This window comes from Moschus berezovskii, chromosome X (assembly GCF_049115385.1).
Source record: "Moschus berezovskii isolate FMDL1 chromosome X, NW_MosBer_1.0, whole genome shotgun sequence".
Classification (NCBI taxonomy): Eukaryota; Metazoa; Chordata; class Mammalia; order Artiodactyla; family Moschidae; genus Moschus; species Moschus berezovskii.
The window spans coordinates 50,093,414-50,114,090 of NC_142488.1; the positions used below are offsets into that span (position 1 = coordinate 50,093,414).

The 20,677-nt window shown below is 38.7% G+C and overlaps 1 protein-coding gene across 8 annotated transcripts in view; it reads left to right on the forward strand.

Moving 5' to 3' along the window:
• The window catches only part of PHF8 (PHD finger protein 8), a 105,868-nt gene that overhangs the window by 40,928 nt on the left and 44,263 nt on the right, over window positions 1–20,677 (forward strand). For all 8 annotated transcript variants that reach the window (XM_088834139.1, XM_055438066.2, XM_055438067.2 and 5 more), the window contains exons 3-12: window positions 723–808; window positions 1,191–1,299; window positions 3,721–3,881; window positions 5,378–5,519; window positions 6,242–6,428; window positions 8,801–8,963; window positions 15,676–15,763; window positions 16,122–16,228; window positions 17,389–17,480; window positions 19,855–19,944. In XM_088834139.1, coding sequence (XP_088690265.1) covers window positions 723–808; window positions 1,191–1,299; window positions 3,721–3,881; window positions 5,378–5,519; window positions 6,242–6,428; window positions 8,801–8,963; window positions 15,676–15,763; window positions 16,122–16,228; window positions 17,389–17,480; window positions 19,855–19,944 — 1,225 coding nt within the window. The remainder of the gene's footprint in view (window positions 1–722; window positions 809–1,190; window positions 1,300–3,720; window positions 3,882–5,377; window positions 5,520–6,241; window positions 6,429–8,800; window positions 8,964–15,675; window positions 15,764–16,121; window positions 16,229–17,388; window positions 17,481–19,854; window positions 19,945–20,677) is intronic.

Here is a 20,677-nt window from a genome sequence, read left to right on the forward strand (position 1 = left end):
CCCGGGAAATCCCATGGATGGAGGAGCCTGGCAGGCTGCAGTCCATGGGTCACGAAGAGTCAGACATGACTGAGCAACTTCACTTTCACTTTCCACTTTCGTGCACTGGAGAAGGAAATGGCAAACCACTCCAGTATTCTTGCCTGGAGAATCCCAGGGATGGGGGAGCCTGGTGGGCTGACGTCTGTGGGTTGCACAGAGTCGGACACAACTGACGCAACTTAGTAGCAGCAGCAGCAATAAAGTTTAAATGTTTGATTTTATGTAGGAATAATATTTTAGATATACTGGTTAAATAAAATATTATAAAATTATTATTAAAATTAATTTCACTTGTTTCTTTTTACCTTCTTAATGGGGCTATTAGAACATTTAAAATTACGTATTTGATTCATATTATATTTCTGTCAGACAGCACTGCTCTAGAGTCTCTTCCAGCTTTGACCATTCTGAGTCTTAATGAAGCTTTATTGTCTGTACATTTTTAGCTGTCGTAATTATTTTAGACCATCGTGGTGCAATAGAATTTTTTGCGTTGACAAAACAGTTTGATAATCTGCCCAGTATGGTAACCACATGTGGCTACTGAGCACTTGAAATGTTCCTAGGGTGATGGAGGAATTGCATTTAAAATTTTACTTAATTATGTATTAAACAGCACAGTTCTAGACCTTATGAAAAATAAAATTTCCACAAACATTGGCTTATTTTCTCTTTTCTAGTTGTGTTGGTGTCGAAGAGGAGAAGGCTGCTGACATTGACCTCTACCACTGCCCCAATTGTGAGGTCTTACATGGGCCTTCCATTAGTAAGTAGATCTTGGGGTTTTAAAGAGAAGGCAATCCAGAGAGACAAAGCAAAGGAAGCTTTGAAGGGAAATTGCCTTTGCCTGAGTGCTTCAGATTTGTCTCCCTTGGGAAATAGGAGAAGCTTATGTAGGCCCTGCAGGCCAGCAGCTGCTCCATTGAGAGGGCGGAAATGCAGTTTCACCTCCCTCCCTTATTTAGGGATTCCCCAAAGGAAGCACCTATCCTCACCAAGTGCTTTCTGAGTCCATGAGGGCTTCCTTGACTCCAGATGCTCCAGAGGGTTGTTAGATTGGAAGAGAAGCAGGATCTGCTGAGGCTTTTGCTTTTAGAACCATAGCCTGTAGCCATTTTGACTCAGTCTCTTGTCTTTTTCTGGCTTAGTGAAAAAACGCCGTGTATCTTCAAAAGGCCATGATACACACAAGGGGAAGCCAGTGAAGACGGGAAGCCCTACATTCATTCGAGAGCTCCGGAGTAGGACCTTTGACAGGTGAGGACCCCTTACTCCAAGAGCCAGTGAACGCTACTGCTCTGGGAACCTGGGACCCATCTCTTCTCAGCTTTTCCACTGGCTATCCCACTAGGTGCCTCCATCATTTGGGGATGTCTGCAGGGCTCTGTGAGTTCCCTTTGTGGGGAGATCTTCTGTTTTTGTCAGTTTCTGAGAAACACTGTTAGACTTTCATTTGATGTACAGAGTACATTAAGGTCTACTTGTGGAAACTTTGAGTAGATAGGCAGTTTTTGCCTCAGTCAGGAGAGGATATTTACATGTACCCAGGGAATGCTATAACTAGAAAGAGTCTTAAAAACCAGAAAGTTTAATTCTCTCACTGTAGAAAAGCAGAAACTCTCTGGAAAAATATTTTTTTGAGTAGTCATGTATTTCTTTTACAGTCAAGAAAAAATTTGTTTCCTTAAAAAATTAAGATTGGCTTATTGAAAATAAATTACTTGAACAAAAATAATGAGTTAGAAAAATTAATGAATAAAACACTGTCTTTCTTAGTTTTTAATTCATTTGACCATTTTCAGCTCTCCTGTAAATGAAGTGTTATTTAGGATTGTAAGTGTTTCTTCAACTTAATATTTGTTTTATTTAAAGGCAGTGGGACTATTTATTTTATTTTTTACCCTACCCCCTCAGGTCTCTTATCCAAAGTCAACCAATTTCTTGTGCATTCTTTCAGAAATAGTTTTTGCTTATACAAACATATATGAATGTGTGTGTTGCCCCTTTTTTTAAATTAAAAAACACAAATAGAAACACTTACTGTTCTATATCTTGCTTTTAAAAAAATCTAAATTCTATATCTTAGAGATCAATCCATAACAGCATATACCGATGTTCTTCATTCCTTTTCATGGATATTTAGTACTCCATTGTATGAATGTATAATTTATTTAAGCAGTCCTCTTGATGAACATTTAAATTGATTCTAGTATTTTGCTATTAGAAAAAAATGCTACAGTGAATGTCTTTGTACTTAAGTGTTTGCATATGTAAGTGAGTGTATGTGTAGATTTACTACCTAAAAGTAAAACTGCTAGGTCAAAGGGTATGTGCTTTAAACATGTTTATAGATATTGCTAGGTTGTTTCTAATGTGACCACATCATTTCATACTCCCACTAAACAATGTGTGAGGGTGCCTATTTCCCTATTATCCTGGCTAACACTATTTATTATCAAACTTTTTTTTCCTTTCTGATAAGATAAAAAATGAGATTTCACTGTTTCCATGTGGATTTCTTTAGTTATTAAGGAAGCATGTATATTATGATGCATTTATAAGTCATCTTTATTTTTCTTCTCTGTTAACTATCTGCTTACATTGTTTGACAGTTTTTCTGTTGGGTTACTGCCTATTTCTTACTGATTTGTAATAGCTTTCCATGCAGAAAATTTTAAATTTTAGGTAGTTAAATTTACTTATTACTATTTTTAATGGCTACTGGGCCTTGTCTTTTCCATAATTTTTTCTCCCCTGTGACTTTATTTTTTTATGATTTAATCTTTGTTCCATCTAGAATTATATAAAGAATGAGCCAGACATTGATCTTAATATTTTTCCAGATGTTTATTCCAACACAATTTGTCAAATAGTCCATCTTTTTCTCCAACATGATTTTAAGAAAACCAGAAGCCCCTGTTTTCTAGTTAACTAACTATGTATGTCAAGACAGTGGTTGTAAATATTGTTTTTGTTTTCTAAATCAGTCTTTTCTATTTTCCAGTATTTTAAAATGGGGTGGTACTGCTCTGAAAGTGAAAGTCGCTCAGTCATATCTGACTCTTTGTGACCCCATGGACTATACAGTCCATTGAATTCTCCAGGCCAGAATATTGGAGTGGGTAGCTGTTCCCTTCTCCAGGAGATCTTCCTAACTCACGGATCAAACCCAGGTCTCCCACATTTCAGGTGGATTCTTTACTAGCTGAGCCACCAGGAAAGCCAAAGAATACTGGAGTGGGTAGCCTATCCCTTCTCCAGGGAATCTTCCCAACCCAGGAATCAAACCAAGGTCTCCTGCATTGCAGGTGGATTCTTTACCAGTTGAACTACCAGGGAAGCCCAAGGTACTGCTCTGGGTTAGTGTAAATCGGCTAAACTTGTCAGATACATCTTTTCTTCTGGGGCAGGCTGTTGACTGATTTGTTCCTTTGTCATCTAGAGAAGAGCATCATATTGACAGGATATCCTGGATTTAACTTCCCACCTCTGCCAGTGGCCTGGCTTCTTGCCTTCAGTAGGTCATTTCTTAGCTGGGATGTGAAGTTTATGCCACTCATTAGTTGCTAGCCCACATTAGGTCCCCTCAGGAAGACCCCACATCTTTGGTGAGTGAAAGCATGAGGCCTTCAGTAGCAGAGCTTGTAGGGTTCACGCTTTCTCTTGTGTGGCCCACAGTTCAGATGAAGTGATTCTGAAGCCCACTGGAAGTCAGCTGACCGTGGAATTCCTGGAAGAGAATAGCTTCAGTGTGCCCATCCTGGTCTTGAAGAAGGATGGATTGGGGATGACGTTGCCCTCACCATCATTCACTGTGAGGGATGTGGAACACTATGTTGGTAAGCACCACAGACCCTCTGAACTGTGACATTGTTCACTCCCATCAAAACATATGACCCTTCCCTTCCAGTTTTCATTTCTTTTCTAGCCATCTTGGAAATCTGAGGTGATGTACCTTGCCCAGAGTCATTCTTAGGCAAAGCTAGAACCAAAATCCTGGTCTTTTGTCCTTTTCCTCCTGCTGCTGCTGCTAAGTCGTTTCAGTCGTGTCCGACTCTTAGCGACCCCATGGACTGCAGCCTAACAGGCTCCTCCGTCCATGGAATTTTCCAGGCAAGAGTACTGGAGTAGGGTGCCTTTGCTTTCTCTGCCTTTTCCTCCCGCTGCTGCTAAGTCACTTCAGTCGTGTCCGACCCTGTGCGACCCCATAGACATCAGCCCACCAGGCTCCCCCGTCCCTGGGATTCACTAGGCAAGAACACTGGAATGGGTTGCCATTTCTTTCTCCAATGCATGAAAGTGAAAAGTGAAAGTGAAGTCACTCAGTCGTGTCCGACTCTTAGCAACCCCATGGACCATAGCCTAGCAGGCTCCTCCATCCATGGGATTTTCCAGGCAAGAGTACTGGAGTGGGGTGCCATTGCCTTCTCCACCTTTTCCTCCTAATAGACCACAAACTCCAGGCTGAGCCCCATCTTTTACCTGGGGAATTCCAAAGATTGTTATGACCTCTCTGTACTCTGTTGAGATGAGAAAGCCTTTGACTTTTGCCCTCATATGCTCGTTGTATTCTGGACATCAGTTTTAGGGGAAAGGAAGAGAAGTGAGGAAGCAGGACCCAGGCAGATGGATTGTACTGTGAGACCGTGTGTCAGGCATTTCTGTTGCCCTAGCATGTTCGGAGAAGGCAATGGCAAGCCACTCCAGTACTATTGCCTAGAAAATCCCATGGATGGAGGAGCCTGGTAGGCTGCAGTCCATGGGGTCGCTAAGGGTCGGACATGACTGAGCGACTTCACTTTCACTTTTCACTTTCACACATTGGAGAAGGAAATGGCAACCCACTCCAGTGATCTTGCCTGGAGAATCCCAGGGACGGGGGAGCCTGGTGGGCTTCTGTCTATGGGGTCACACAGAGTTGGACACGACTGAAGTGACGCAGCAGCAGCATGTCTGGACCTGGCACATAGGTCTAAGGAGAGTGTGAGGAATACCTACCCCCACTTCCCATATGTGTCCAACTATTTGCGACCCCATAGACTATAGCCTGCCAGGCTCCTCCATCCATGGGATTTTCCAGGCAAGAATACTAGAGTAGGTTTCCATTTCCTTCTCCAGGGGATCTTTCCGACCCAGGGATTGAACCTGGGTCTTCTGCATTGCAGGCAGACTCTCTGCCATCTGAACCACCAGGGAACCCCCCACTTCCCATATATGTGTAGACAAATACATTGAGAGAAGTTTTCAGTGTAAGGTCACTCTACGGACTGGTTAGGGGATGAGTTTTTCCTGGTCCCTGAGGCCACTTGGTACAGAGCCTATCTCTTTATTCCAGGTTCTGACAAAGAGATTGATGTGATTGATGTGGCCCGCCAGGCCGACTGCAAGATGAAGCTTGGTGATTTTGTGAAATATTATTATAGCGGGAAGAGGGAGAAAGTCCTCAATGTTATTAGTTTGGAATTCTCTGATACCAGGTAAGAGGGGCAGGGGTAAGTACAAAGCCTCACAGAGTATCTAGGACTTGTATATACTGAGTATGTATTAGTGTTCCTCTCCCTTCCTCCAGGTGATTTCTTCCTTTGGCATGGGGAGCTGGTTTATACTTTCTAGGGTAGTTGCTCACATTATAACAACCAAATCATATTTCTCCTTTACAGTTTCTAGCATTGGATAGATTATTCAGTGGCTGTTTTAATTAATTTTTGTCTCTTTCAAGATCCAGGACAGCTTCCTTAGACCTTTTTTTTCTGGTATGTAGATTGTGGCATGGTCACTGTTTAACTCCCAGGATAGCTCCACTGTCCCAGGTAAACACTTCTTTACCTGGAACTGAGCTCTGACAGGTTTCTCTACTTGATCTTCATAAAGAAAGACACTATGACATAGGGACAGTACAATACTGTTAAATACCACATGCCAAGTGAGTGGGCCTGAGTGTGGAGATTCTGATCATTCAGTAGAGGAAATTATCACCTTTGACTGGGAATGGCTATGGAGCTGGGACTTGCAACTTCCAGAGCTGAGTGGAAAGAATGCTGACTTGTCTTATAAAAATAAGTGTACTGTATGCTCTTGGGGATTCTGTGGAGAGAACTTTGTCTTCCCTGATTCTCACTAGGATGGGGGGCATTTTATACTGGCTTCAACCTTCAATTTCCAATCAGCTGACTTCTGCTCTCCACCCCTTCCTTGATAGGCTTTCTAACCTTGTGGAGACACCTAAGATTGTTCGGAAGCTTTCATGGGTGGAGAACTTGTGGCCAGAGGAGTGTATCTTTGAGAGGCCCAATGTGCAGAAATACTGCCTCATGAGCGTGCGGGATAGCTATACAGACTTTCACATTGACTTTGGTGGCACCTCGGTCTGGTACCATGTGCTCAAGGTAAGAATGGGTATGGTTTCTGAAGACAGCCAGGCCTTGGCCTCCCTGTTTGTTTCAAGTGGTAGCATAAAACAGGCTGCTAAGGCCTACCTGCATCCCAGATTCTATTTGGGTAACATTTACACATAACTACTCTTATCAGGGTTGGGTATTGAGTGGATATGCAGTATAAGTTGTCTCTGCTTCATAGTTTTGATGATTAACTTTTTAAAAAATAACAACAGTTGTCTAAGGTTTTCTCTGGTATCTTAATTGAGCCAATCTGTACTCCTACCTCTGGGTATGGAAATGTCCATATTTACTGCAGAAATTTCTGGTAACATGAGACACTCCGCCTCCTCCCAAGTTTATTGAATTATAATTTTTGTACTATGTCATTCATCAATTTTAAGTTTATAGTTTGATGAGTTTTGACAATCGTATAAATAGTTGCATGACTGCCACCACTGAAGATAGAGCATGTATGAGGTGTTTGGTTTTTTAAAAAAGTTTTATTTATTTTTGGCTACACTGGGTCTTCATTGTTGCACATAGGCTTTCTCTAGTTGCAGCAAGTGGGGGCTACTCTCTAGTTGTGGTGCACGCGCTTCTCATTGCAGTGGCTTCTCTTGTTGCAGAACATGGGCTGTAGGGCACATGGGCTTCAGTAGTTGTGTCATACAGGTTCAGTAGTTGTGGCTCACAGGCTCTAGAATGCAGTTCGGTAGTTGTGGCACATAGGCTTAGCTGACCCAAGACATATGGAATCTTCCCGCATCAGGGATCAAACCTGTGTCCCCTGCATTGGTAGGCAGATTCTTAACCACTGGACCATAAGGGAAGTCTGAGATGGTTTTTTTAAATGTCAGCCTTCCTTTAGTTTCCCTTTTCGTAGTTGTTACAGTTTTGTAATTACCATATTGATTGTCAGTGACTAAAGGATTTTGGAGGTCTGGTAAACAAATTTCTTAAATAACTTATTGTTTTCTACCACTGTTCATGCTATTTAGTTTTCTTGTCAGAAATGCCAAGAAAAGAGCAGAAACTTGGATATGGCTCTTGTCCAAATGATCACAAATCCTGAACTAGTTGTTTATCATGAAGAAATTGGAGTGTGTAAATGAAAGTGCTATTATGCAAGTGTTATATTTAACTGTTTATTCTATTTTTTGACTTTTTATTTTGGCATATAGCCCATTAACAATGTTGTGATAGTTTCAGGTGGACAGCAAATGGGCTCAGCCATACATATACATGTATCCATTCTCCCCCAAACTCCCCAAACTCCCCTCCGATTGAGGCTGCCATGTAACATTGAGCAGAATTCCCTGTGCTGTACACTAGGACCCTGTTGGTTATCCATTTTAAATATAGCAGGAGATCCCAAACTCCCTATCTCTCCCCCCATTAACATTTTAATTTTTAAATAGTTTCTTTTTTACAGAAAAATTGCTAATAGGAATATTTCCTGTGTGCCCTTCACTCAAATTCCTATGTTACTATTTTATTATATTCTCTTTCTCTGAAGCAAATATAATAAAATAATCTTACATATATATTTTTTCTGAAACGCTTGAAAGTATTTTCAGACATGATATCCCTTTATCTTGTAATAATTCAGGGTGTATTTCTTAAAAACAAGGGTATTCTCTTATATAATTACAATATAGTTATCAAAATCAAAATTAATATTGATACAGTTCTATTATCTACAGATCTGATTCAAATTTCTTCAGTTGTACAGTAGATATTTTCTAGTGTTTCTTTTCTGCACTGAAATGTATTGTCATGAAATACTGGTTAAACTAATCAAGCTATGGGTTGGGAGATTTTTGTGCTAGTGGGTTTTTCTTTCTTTTCTGCCAAACTACCTATGTGGTGATTATCCAGGCAAAGCATAATTAAGAAATAAAATGTTCTTCCAACAGATAATCACCCAAGGCGATTACTGAACTTTTAAACTTTTATTAGCTGTGATTGCAGGTGTGAGAAGAAACACTCTCTCCAAATGGCATTTAAAGCCAAATTCAATTTTCTTCTCATTAGTAATGTGGCCTTAAATTCTCCTGGGGCTGGTAGTATTGATCTGCTCATCTGTAGAGGACATTTTTAATTTGGTATTGCAGGAGCCTTTGGTGTACATTTGTCTTCAGTTGACAATTTTGTTTGAAATGCCCTTTCCAGATTGTTTTTGTTAGTCTTATAGAAGCTTAAAAGTACAAAGTGAAAAGGAACTTTTGAAGTTTTCCATATTTTTATATAAATGATCCTTGGACAGAAAGAATTCTAGCATACTACATGGTCCTGGAACATGAAAGAATATTCTTTTGGAGACTCCTGGAAGTCTTTTCTGGAAACCCTTGACATCTTTGGCCCTTTCATCTTTGTTTCAGGGTGAGAAGATCTTCTACCTGATCCGTCCAACAAATGCCAACCTGACTCTCTTTGAGTGCTGGAGCAGTTCCTCTAACCAGAATGAGATGTTCTTTGGGGACCAGGTGGACAAGTGCTACAAGTGTTCTGTGAAGCAAGGACAGACACTTTTCATTCCTACAGGTCTTCCCTGGGCCCCTCTGGGAGGGTTTGAGGAAGGTGGGAAGAAGAAGGGAGCTTGTGGCACAAGAACCAACCCCTTCCCATAATGTTTTGACCTGAATGTGAGATACCCCTCTCATATCAGTTAAAGGCTCAGAATTGCACATCAGGAAAATTCAAGTGGTGACCAAAGTGGTGACCAGTGGGTTGTTTGGGGAGGTCCAGAAGGAAGTTGATAGGCTTCTTTGCACTGAACTCATGTCAACTTGGTGGACAGATAGAAAACAGGACTCTCAGCCCTGTGACTCTAGAGATAGTGACTGGAGAGACTGGCATTGTAATCTATAAGTCAGAATGACCTGGGTAGGAATAAGTTTTATTTTTCCTGAAATAATAAATGCATAGGCTTTGCCCCTAGAATTATGAATTCATAGGTCTGAAGTGGGGTCTGGGTATGGCTATTTTGGGGGAAAAAACCTAGTTGTCTCAATTTGGGGAAAGTTGACATCTTTAGTATGTTGCATCTTCCATGAACTCAGCGTGTCTCTCCGTTTATTTAGATTTTTCTTGACTATCTAATTTCTTAATTCCTTGATTTCAGAATTAGTGTTAAATTTTCTCAAAATGTTCAGTATCATTCTCTACTGCTGCCACACGGATCTAGAGCTTTCCTTTTGGGAAAGATTTTAATTAACATTCAATTTCCTTATACTTTATTAGGCTATTCAAGTTATTTTATACTGGGTGAGTTGTAATAGTTTGTGCTTTTGAAGCAATTGGCCCATCTTATCTAACTTGTCAAATTTATATGTGAAGAGTTGTTCACAGTATTTCTTATTATTCTTTTGATATCTTCTAAGTCTCTAGTGTACCCTCTTCATTCTTGATGTTAGTAATCTGTGAATTTCAATTTTGTTGAACGTTTAAAAGAATCATTTGTTGTTTCACTGTGATTTTCAATGTAGTCTTTGTTTTCAATTTCATTGATTTCTACTTTTATCTTTTTTCCTTCTTTCTGCTTACTTTGGGTTTATTTTGCTCTCCTTTTTTTCAGTCTTGAGACAATAGCTTAGATTATTGACTTAAGATTTTTCTTCCCTTTTAATGTATTTAGTGCTATAAATTTCCCCCTCAGCACTGATTTAGCTATGTCACGTATTTTGATATGTTGTAGTTTTCATTTTGTTAAATGTGCTTTTTTAAAAGAAATTTATTTATTTATTTGGCTGTGCTGGGTCTTAGTTGTGGCATGTGGGAATCTCATTCCCTGACTGGGGATCAGCCCAGGCCCCCAGCAATGGGAACACAGAGTCTTAGCCACTGGACCACCAGGAAGGTCCCCTAAATGTGCTTTTTAAAAATTTGAGATATAATGCACATACCATTAAAATTACCATATTGTTAAAGGGTACAATTCAGGTTTTCATCAAGTTGTACAAACATCAGCACTAATACCAGGAAGTTTTTATCGCTTTAAAAAAGAAACCTTGTACCTATTAGCAGTCACTTCCCATTACTTCTCCTCACCAGCCCCTATCAGCCACTTTTGTACTTTTCTTTGAGTATGAATTTTCCTTTTCTGAATAGTTCATGTAAATGGAATCATGCAGTATGTGGTCTTTTATATCTGGATTCTGTCATCCAGCATATCAGGGTTCATCCATGTTATAGCATTTATCAATACTTCATTCTTTAAATGGCTGAAAAGTACTCCATTTGTAAGGATACACCACATTTTGTTTATCCATTCATTATTTTATAGACATCTGGGTTTTTTTTCGCCTTTTGCCTATTATGAATAGTGCTGTTACGAACATTCATGTACAAGTTATTGTGTTAACAGATATTATATTTTTAGTGCTCTTGGGTATATCTACTTTGGAAAGGGATTGCTGAGTCATATGGTAACTCTGTGTTTAACTTCTTAAGGAATTGCCAGACTATTTTCTAAAGCAGATGCATTTTACATTTCCACCAGTGATTTATGAGAGTCTCAGTTTTTCCACATCCTTCCCGACACTTGTTTTTGCCTGTCTTTATGATTATAACCATTCTGGTGGTGTGAAGTAGTAGCTCACTGAGATTTTTATTTTGTGTTTCTTTAATGGCTATTGATTTTAAACATTTTTCCATGTGCTTATTGGATGTTTATATATCTTTTTTAAAAGAAATATCTATTCAAAACTTTTGCCCATTCTTTAATTAGGTAATTTATCTTTCTATTGTTGAGTTGTAAGAATTCTTCATGTGTTTTGGATTAGACTTTTATTGGATATATGATTTGCAAATACTTTCGCTTATTCTTGGGATTGTCTTTTCACTTTCTTGCTGTTGGTCTGTGAAGCACAAAGATCCAGTTTATCTATTTTTTTTCTTTGTTTGTGCTTTTGGTATTGTATCTAAGATACCATTGCCTAATTCAGAGTCATGAAGAGTAACACCTGTGTTTTCTTCTTAGTTCTTACATTTATGTCTTTCATCCATTTCAATTTAATTTTTGTGTATGGTGTGAGATATGCCATCCAATTTTATTCCTTTGCATGTGGATGTCCAGATGTCCTGGAACCATTTGAAAAGACCATTCTTTCCCCATTGAATTGTCTTGACACCTTTGTCAAAAATCAATTGACTATAGACCATATGTTGGTTTATTTCTGAACTTTGAATTCTATTCCATTGATCTATATGTCTGTCTTTATGACAGTATCACACTGTCTCAGTTACTATACTTTTGTAGTAAGTTTGAAATTGGAAAGTATCAGCCTTCCAACTTTGTTTTTCACCTTTAATTTCCATATAGTTTTTTTTTAGTGTTAGCTCTAGTTTTATATGTGTGAATATATATGTGTATGCATATGTACATGTATAGATAAATATGTACATGTGTTTGCATGTGTAGATATGTCCATATCTATATATGTATATACATACATACATATATGACTCTTATCACAGTCTACTGGTATTGACATTTTAATTGACATTTTACCAGTTTGAGGAAAGGGTTCAAACCTTACCTCTTTTCACATCTCTTTACCCTTTATAATTTTTTTGCCTTAAATATTTCCTCTGCATACATTAGATCCACATCACATCGTGTTTTAGTTTTTGTTTCAACTGTCAAACATAATTTCAATAGGAAAGTCTGTTGTTTTTACCTGTATTTTTACTCTTCCATTGTTCTTCCTTCCTGGTGTTCCAGGATTCCTTCTCTTATTTCCCCTCTGTTTAGAGTTTCAGGGTAGGTCTTCTGGCAATAGATTCTCTTAGTTTTCCTTCATCTGTAAATGTCTTGATTTCCCTTTCACTCCTGAAAGATATTTTTGCTGGATATAGAATTTTGGGTTGGTAGTTATTTTCTTTCAGTACTTTAATGTTGTGCTGCTTCCTTCTAGTTTCCATATGAAAAGATTTTGTCTATCCTTCAAATTATTTTTTCTCCTGTATGTGTTATTTCTTGCTACTTTCAGTATTTTTTCTTTTTTATTTAATTTCTCAGCAGTTTGACAATAATATGTGGATTTCTTTGGATTTATACTATTATGTGTTCACTGAGCTTATTGAATGTGTAAGTTTATGTCTTTTGCCATATTAGTGACGTTTTTAGCTATTATTTCTTCAAATATTTTTTCAGCCCCACACTCTTTAACTTTTCTTCTGGGTCTTTGATGATACAAATATAACACATTTTGCTGTAGTCTCACAGGTTCCTGAGACTTTTTTTTCTGTCCCATTTCATGGTTCTTTATTTTTTGGTCTTTTAAAAAATTTTTACTGACATATAAGTTGATTTACAATGTTTCAGGTGTATAGCAAAGTGATTCAATTTTGCATATATATATATCTTTTTTAGATTATTTTCCTTTATTGGTTATTATAAGATATTGAATATAGTTCCCTGTGCTATACATATACAGTAGGTTCCTTGTTGGGTTCCTGAGTTTATTTTTCACTCAGTCTGTTTCCTTTCTCTTGTTCATGTTGGGTGCTTTCTGTTGTCCTGTTTTAAAATTATCTGATTCTTTTCTTCATTGTCTCCATTCTTCTGTTGAATCCATTGTTTCATTATATATTTCAGATGAAGTATTTTTTTAGTTCTATAATTTCCATTTGTTTATTTATGGCTTCTCTCTCTACTTCTTTTGCTTGTTTCCAGCATGTTTGTAATTGTTCAGTGAAGCATTTTTATGATGACTCCTTTAAAATTCATGTCATATAATTCTAACATCTTTGTCTAACATTATATTGTATAATTCTGGACTTTTCTGTTACTCAGATCTATTTGTTGATTCTTATATTGATTTGATTACATTGGTTTTATAGAATGTTTAAGGCAAGTCACACAACCCCACCCCCATACCCATCTGCTTTCCTCTTTTATAGTTTTCTATTCCTAGGTATTTTTTTATCCATCTTTAAATCCTTTGCTGAGTTTCACACATGGTTGTTGTTGTTTTTTTACACTGGGAACTTGGTAACTGGTAAATTGAACTTGTTTACCAGAGATTTGAGTTGGATTCATTTGCTTCTTGGTAGATACTCCCACAACTGGGGGCAATCTGCTTAGTTCTACAAGCATTTCATGTTTACTCTCTACCCCAACATTGTGCTAGGTGCTAGAGATTAAAGATGTATAGGCCATTTCAGTATAATGTTCTAGTAGACACAAAGAGGTATTCACCAGAAGTTTGGGGAGCACAGAGAAGAACACTTAGTCTGGCCAGAAGTTTGTGACAGTCTTCTCAGAAGAGTGACACCTGAAGGGTAAGTAGGTACTGATAAAGGAAATAAAGGCATAAAAGACCTCTCAGATTAGGGAAAGGCATAAGCAAAGCAAAGATATGTGAAGCAGTTTATGAATACTAGAGCCTAAAGACCAAAGGCTGGGAACAGATGAAACTGAAAAGATTGGCAGGCTGAACATACTTGAAGCTGAAAAGATTGGCAGGCTGAACTTACTTCAGAGGCAACTGGGGACTATTAAAGATTTATTTATTTAATTTCTAATGAAATATTTTAGATGAAGCAAAAGATATAAAGAATAATATAGTGAACATTTATGTGTTTATAACTTAACTAAAAATATAATATATTACAAACGTATTTGAAGCCTTCTATATATCTCTCCTCAATTTCCCATTCTGACCTCTCAGAGCTAGCCATTGTCCTAAAGTTGATGATATCATTCTCCTGCATTTTTATCCCTTTATTACATAGGTAATGCCTTACTGAGCAACTAAGCAGTGTATAGTATTGTTTTACATGTTTTTTTGGGGGGACGGGGTGTGGTCTTAATTTCCAGTCACTAGGGAAGTCTCTGTTTTACATGTTTTTGTTATATAAATAGAATCATATTACATATTTTTCTCAACATTTTTCTCTGAACATTATAATTGTGGGATCCTGTTGATACGTGTGGCTATTGCTCATTCATTTTACTTGCTTTCTATTATTCCACTCTACAGCAATTTATCTATTCTCCTGTGGAAGTACATTTCATTTAAGAGTTTCAAGCAAGAGATGATATGGGCAGATTTGTATTTTGGATATGTCACTTAGGATTGGGATTTGGAAGATAGACTTCAGAGATCAAAATTGTTGTGGAGCAGTAGTTTACAAACACTTTGGACTCTGGATCTCTGTATACCCTTAAATATTATTGAGGATCCCAAAGAACTTTTATTTATGTGGTTTATATGTATTAATATTTACCAAACTATAAATTAAAACTGATAATTTAAAAATATTTATTAGTTCATTGAGAAAAAATAAGAATAAACCCATTATATGTTAGCATAAATAACCATTTTTATGAAAAATAACTATTTTCAAACTAAAAATTTAGTTAAAAGGTTGACCTTTACATTTCTTCAAATTTTTTTATGTTTGAGTTACTAGAAAACTTAAGGCCCTCAAATCTGCCTCTGTGTGTTATGATATCATGTCCTATACCCTTTGAAAAACACCACTGTACACCTATGAGATAATGAGAGTTAAAAAGACAAATAACATCATAGTATTATTATGAACATATTTTTGACCTTGCATATGCTCTAAAAGAGGCTCTAGGAGCCCCAGGATTCCCTGTATCACCCCTTAAAGAACCATTGGTGTTAGAGGAGACAGTTTGGAGGCTGTTATAAGTAGCATAAGTAAGAAATAATGAGGGATCTGAACCACACCATCAGTAGGATGGATGGATGAAGAAGAGGAGATGAATATGAAAGAGATTTAAGAAGGAAAATCAGGAGATCCTAGAAGGCAGTATAGGGTCAAGGGCAAGGAAAATAATTTAGTTTCATCTAGGTACATTCTTCACAATCAACCTGTGAAGTGGATATTTAGCTAGCAAATGGCAGGATTTGAACCCAGGTCTAACACAAAAGCTCTTTGTTTTACTTAGGGCAGAGTTTAAAGAGGTAGTCATAGCAAGGAGATGATGCCTTTCTTAGTGAAAAGAGAGAGGATCGGTGAGGCACTGAAGAGATTTTGAAGTACAGAGAGGGGGATGTAGGAGGAGTTTATTAACCCCATAGGTTGGTCCAGTACAGGGTTATAATGATGGCAGACTTGGCCAGGATGGGTGTTGGGAATGTGGAGGAACCTAGAATATTCTGAGTTACTGCCAGACTGGATGCTCTAAGGTATTGGGTTTGAGCTGAGTGGGCAGTGGGGATGTCCAAAGGAAGAAAGGCCTTCTGCCAGCTATGATTTTTGCCTTGTTACACTGCAGGATGGATTCATGCTGTGCTGACCCCCGTGGACTGCCTTGCCTTTGGAGGGAATTTCTTACACAGCCTTAATATTGAAATGCAGCTCAAGTGAGTCCTGAAGCTCTGGTGATCCCAAGTTGGCCATTTCCATCTGCTAGAGTCCTTGAGTTCTCCCCTATAGTGAAGAGTACAGCATAGAAGGAGGCAAGATCATAAAGGAATGGATACTGGTTCCTGATGATGTTCAGTGGAGGATGAACACCTCTTCCTCACTTAGCAGTTATGTGACTATCAAGTCACATAATCTTTGAGCTCAAATTTCCTAACCCATAAAATAAAGTCTTAAAGGATAGTTGTGAGGATTAGAGATAATGGATACAAAGCATCCAGAATAATACCTGATACATAGTAGGTGCCCAGTAAACAGTATCCTCATCATTGTTATTGTTGTAACTACTTCCTCCAGAGCCTATGAGATTGAGAAGCGGTTGAGTACAGCAGACCTCTTCAAGTTCCCCAACTTTGAGACCATCTGTTGGTATGTGGGAAAGCACATCCTGGACATCTTTCGAGGTATGGAGCCCTTTGCCAACTGTCCTTTTTGCTCTGTTCTCATAACCAACACCTCAATCAAGACACAGTAATATTCCATCAACACAAAAATCTCTGTAGTGCTACCCCTTAATAATCTCACCCACTCTCTTCCCTTGAACTATCCATAACTTTAGGAAACCACTAATCTGCTTTTCTTCTCTCTAATTTTGTCATTTCAAGAATGTTATAAAAATGGAACCAAATGTTGTGATCTTTTGAAATTGGCTTTTTTTACTAAGTATAATGTAAGGTAAGGCATAGATTTAAAATATCTTATTTAGTAAAAGGAGCTGAGAAAATTGGATCACAGTAAAATTATTCCTATTCTTAAAATAAGAAACTCAATCTGAATAGTGTCAGAGTTCTCTGAATATCCCTCCCCTGGCGACAAGGCCCAGTCCTATGCTGACCTCATCGGTTTGGTCTTGGGTATTAGCCCAAGTAGAAGCCAACCTACCGGGTTTCTTCTTTCCTGGTTTGCTCAGTGACTTGGCCAGGAAGAGTTACAAAGAACCTCACAGGCCAATGAGTGTAGTCTCTTATGCAGTACCTCAAGCCCTTATTCTGCCACCTAGATAGACTGTCATGTAAGTGTTCATTCAGGGGCTAGAGGACTAACTGCTTATTATCTGTTCTGAACAGCTTAGTTCAGTAGAAAATTCTTTATTGAGCCTCAATTTGGATGTTCGTTATAACCTCCTCCTGGAGTAACTCAGAACAAGGCATTAATGGCTCTTCAGATCTGTGTAGGTGGCAATCATGGTCCTCCTGAGTGTTCATATTTTGAAAACCAAGAGGCAGAGTAGTGTAGAAGGAAGACTGACGTTAGATTCTGACAGACGTGGTTACAGTCTTGGCTTTGTCACTTACCAGGTGTGGCCTTTGTATTCTTTGCCTCTCTGGGCCTTATTTTCTGAACTATAAAATGAAGATGATATCTGGCTTACAGGGTTGGGTATAGGATTCAGTGAGATAGTAGATGTCAAGGTACTCATAAAATGAACACCATTATAAGAACTGAGATCTGAAGTTGTGCTGAGAACCTTGAACATTTTCTCTGGTTGCCTGAAAAAAGTAAAAAGTCCTTCACTTCCCTGCATGGTTTCTTTGACACTCTACCTTCCTCTTTCCCCCTGTAGGTTTGCGAGAAAACAGGAGACACCCTGCCTCCTACCTGGTCCATGGTGGTAAAGCCCTGAACTTGGCCTTTAGAGCCTGGACAAAGAAAGAAGTAAATATACCTATTTCTCTATCTACTTTAGAGGTCTACTGTCAGTAGGAACTGGCTTTGGGAAGATCTTCTGGGGAGGTAGAAGATACCAGGGAGGTTTGTGGGCTCCTGGCATTAGAGTGGAGGACAAGAGTATTAAGAAAGAAAAACTTCACCTGTAATTTTAACACTCACAGAGGGAATTAACATGTGGATATATTTTGTTTTGTTTTTTTGTAATATGCATTTTTAAAACATTATTGCTATTACCCTGTACATATAATTTTGTATCTGAATTGATTGGTTTATCTTAATTTTTCTGTGTCACCAAGTTCTCCAGAAACATTGATAGTTACATGATATTATTTTGCCGGGATGTACCATCCTTACCTAACCACTTGCTTATTGTTGCTTCCTTTTTATTTATTTATTTATTTGGGGGATGGTTCTAGAAAATCATGCAGTAAATATCTATTTGCATTAGTCTTTGTCCTTCATCTCTTGATTGTTTCTTCAGGATAGATTCCTAGAAGAGCAATTGCTAAATCAAAGTATATGAAAAATGTAAGATTCTTGATGCATGCTGCCAAAATGGCTTTTTAGGAATATATTCATGTATCTATCTATCCAATATCCATCTATCCAACTGAATACTAAACAGCTATAAAAGAGATTAAGGAAGCTGTCTATGTACTGATTTGGGAAGACCTCTAGAATTTATCATGTAAAGGTGTCTAACTGTGGGTATAGTGTGCTGCCTTATGTGTAAAGGGGGGGAGGGGACAAGAACTATATTTGTATGTGCATGTATTTGCCTGAAGACACAATCTGGAGGGATTCAGAACAAAGTAATAAAAGTGGTTACTCATTGGGGTGGGCTAGAGGGGCTGATGGCAGGGACAAAGTCTTTTCAATATATATCTTTTTATATTGTTTGATTTTTGAGCTGTGTGAATGGATTGATTGCCTACTCAAAATGTTGGATTTATTTAAAAAAAAACAATTTTAAGAAATGCAAAAAGGAAATATCAATATATTCTTTTATACTTCTGATATTCTTGTAGATTCCTTCCCCTGCATACAGTAGTATAAGGAGACTCTTCAGCCACTGAAGGCTTAATTTGCTCAATTTCCCCTTTTCCTGTTTACAGCCTTCCCCTCAAATATTCTTGGACTTCATATTTTGGACCTTCTCTTGCTCCCTGGACTCATCTGCACCTGGGCTTTAGCCTTTGATTCTGTTTTGCCCCATCCCTCAGGTGTGGCTGCCTTGGGTTTCATTTCTGACCGTGCATCCCACCAGACCCTTCTATGAAGTGAACTTCTGATTGACTCTGTATCAGGAACACCTTTAAGGGAGGGAGGTGGGTAGGTCCTAAACATTCATGTCCTGGGCCAGGATGGCCTCAAGGACCAAGGAATGGCCCCAGACAGTGTGACCAGAGGGAGCTGGAAGAGAGGAGGACGTAGAACTGAGGAGCCCGCACTCATGGAAGAAAACTTTTGTGAAGTGCAAATGACTTCCACGAGAAGCACTTGCTCCTTCACCTTTCCAGAGCCCCTGGGCAGGGAGGAGGGAGCTGTCAGGGTTATCTAGTTGGGTCACATGGGTTCTCAGCTCCCATTGCTGCCCAACCACCAAAATAAATTCCAGATGATTAAAAGAGCTAAACCATAGGAAGCAAGGAGGAAATACTGAGGAATTTTTATCAGTATTCTCTGGATACAGAATTCAAGTCAAAACTGGTGGAAGAAATCACAGAGGAAAAGCTTGAGAGGTCTGTCTGCATAAAGACATAAATAAAATCGTTAATGATTTAAAAAAGAGATAACCAACAGGTCCCTCCCTGGGTTGCTTTGGGCTAGCTGTGGGCCTATAGCTGCTCAGCACTGAGTTCTGTGCTCACAAGTGAAGAGGCTAGGTTCTTCCTGAGGTTCTTGACTTTCTGAGGGGTGTGGTTCAAGCCCACAACTAAGTTCCTCACACCTCTTGACACTGTCCTTTATGTTTTGCAAATATTTCCTCCCAGTCAGTGGTTTGCCTTAATAGTGTTTTTTTAATAAGTCTAAAAATTTATCAGTTTTTCTTTTATGATTCATATTTTTTATGTCCTAAGAAATCTTTGCCTAACCTAGGGTCACAAAGATTTTCTCCTCTGTTTCCTTCTAAAAGGTTTATAATTTTAGTTATGGCATTTAGTTCTGTAATCCATTTTGAGTCTGTGTATATCTGATGCAAAATATAGAATGGTCTTTTCTTGCATGTGGATATCTGATCAGTCTAAGAACCGTTTGTTAAAGAGACTACCCTTTCTCCATTGAATTGCATTGGTAACTGTTGAAAATCAGTTGTTTCTTATGTATGGATCTATTTCTCATGCCTTTTATTTGACAGGCTCTGCCAGACCACGAGGATGAAATCCCGGAGACAGTGCGGACTGTTCAACTCATTAAAGATCTGGCTAGGGAGATCCGCCTGGTGGAAGTAAGAAGCATGGGAACAGGGGAGGCATTTGAAAAGGGCTTAAGACTCAAGTGGCAGGTCAGGCTTTTGCAGCTGGCGTGGGAGCTCAGGGGAAGGATTGATAAGACCCCACCAAGGACCCTATTCATTCATTCACATAATTATTATGTGCCTCAAGTATGCCACATGTTGGGCTAGGTGCTTAGGACACATAAATAACTACAGTGCCTGCCCACAAAGAACTCACAATCTAGTAGAGTACCCTGGGCAAAGTTAACCTTTCTGAGCCTCAGTTTCCTCATCTCTAAAATGGCTATAGGTAATAACTGTTGAGGGATTGTTAAGAGGATTAAATAAGGTAATATAGGTTGAGCACAAAGTATAAGACTGGGCATTTAGTGGGTGCTCAATAAATTCTGATGGTGGGTCATGTGGTTGTGGGTGGTGGAGGTCATAGTAGTAGTTGTTGTTATTAATATTTTGACTCAGTCTCTGCATTCTACAAAATGACAGTTCTCCTGGGTTGAAGATGATTACAAAGCCATGTTTCAACAGGTGGCATATACCACGAGGCAGTGAGGTGTAGTGGTAAGAGACTCAGAGAAACTTGGGTTCTGGTTCCTGCTCTGTCACTTGCTAGCCATTCAGGGCCTCAGTATCCTTATCTGTAAAGTGGGGACAATACCACCTTTTCAGAGTTTTGTTATGATTAAGAGCTAATGTATGTAGAGCCCCTTGCACAGTGCCTGGCAGA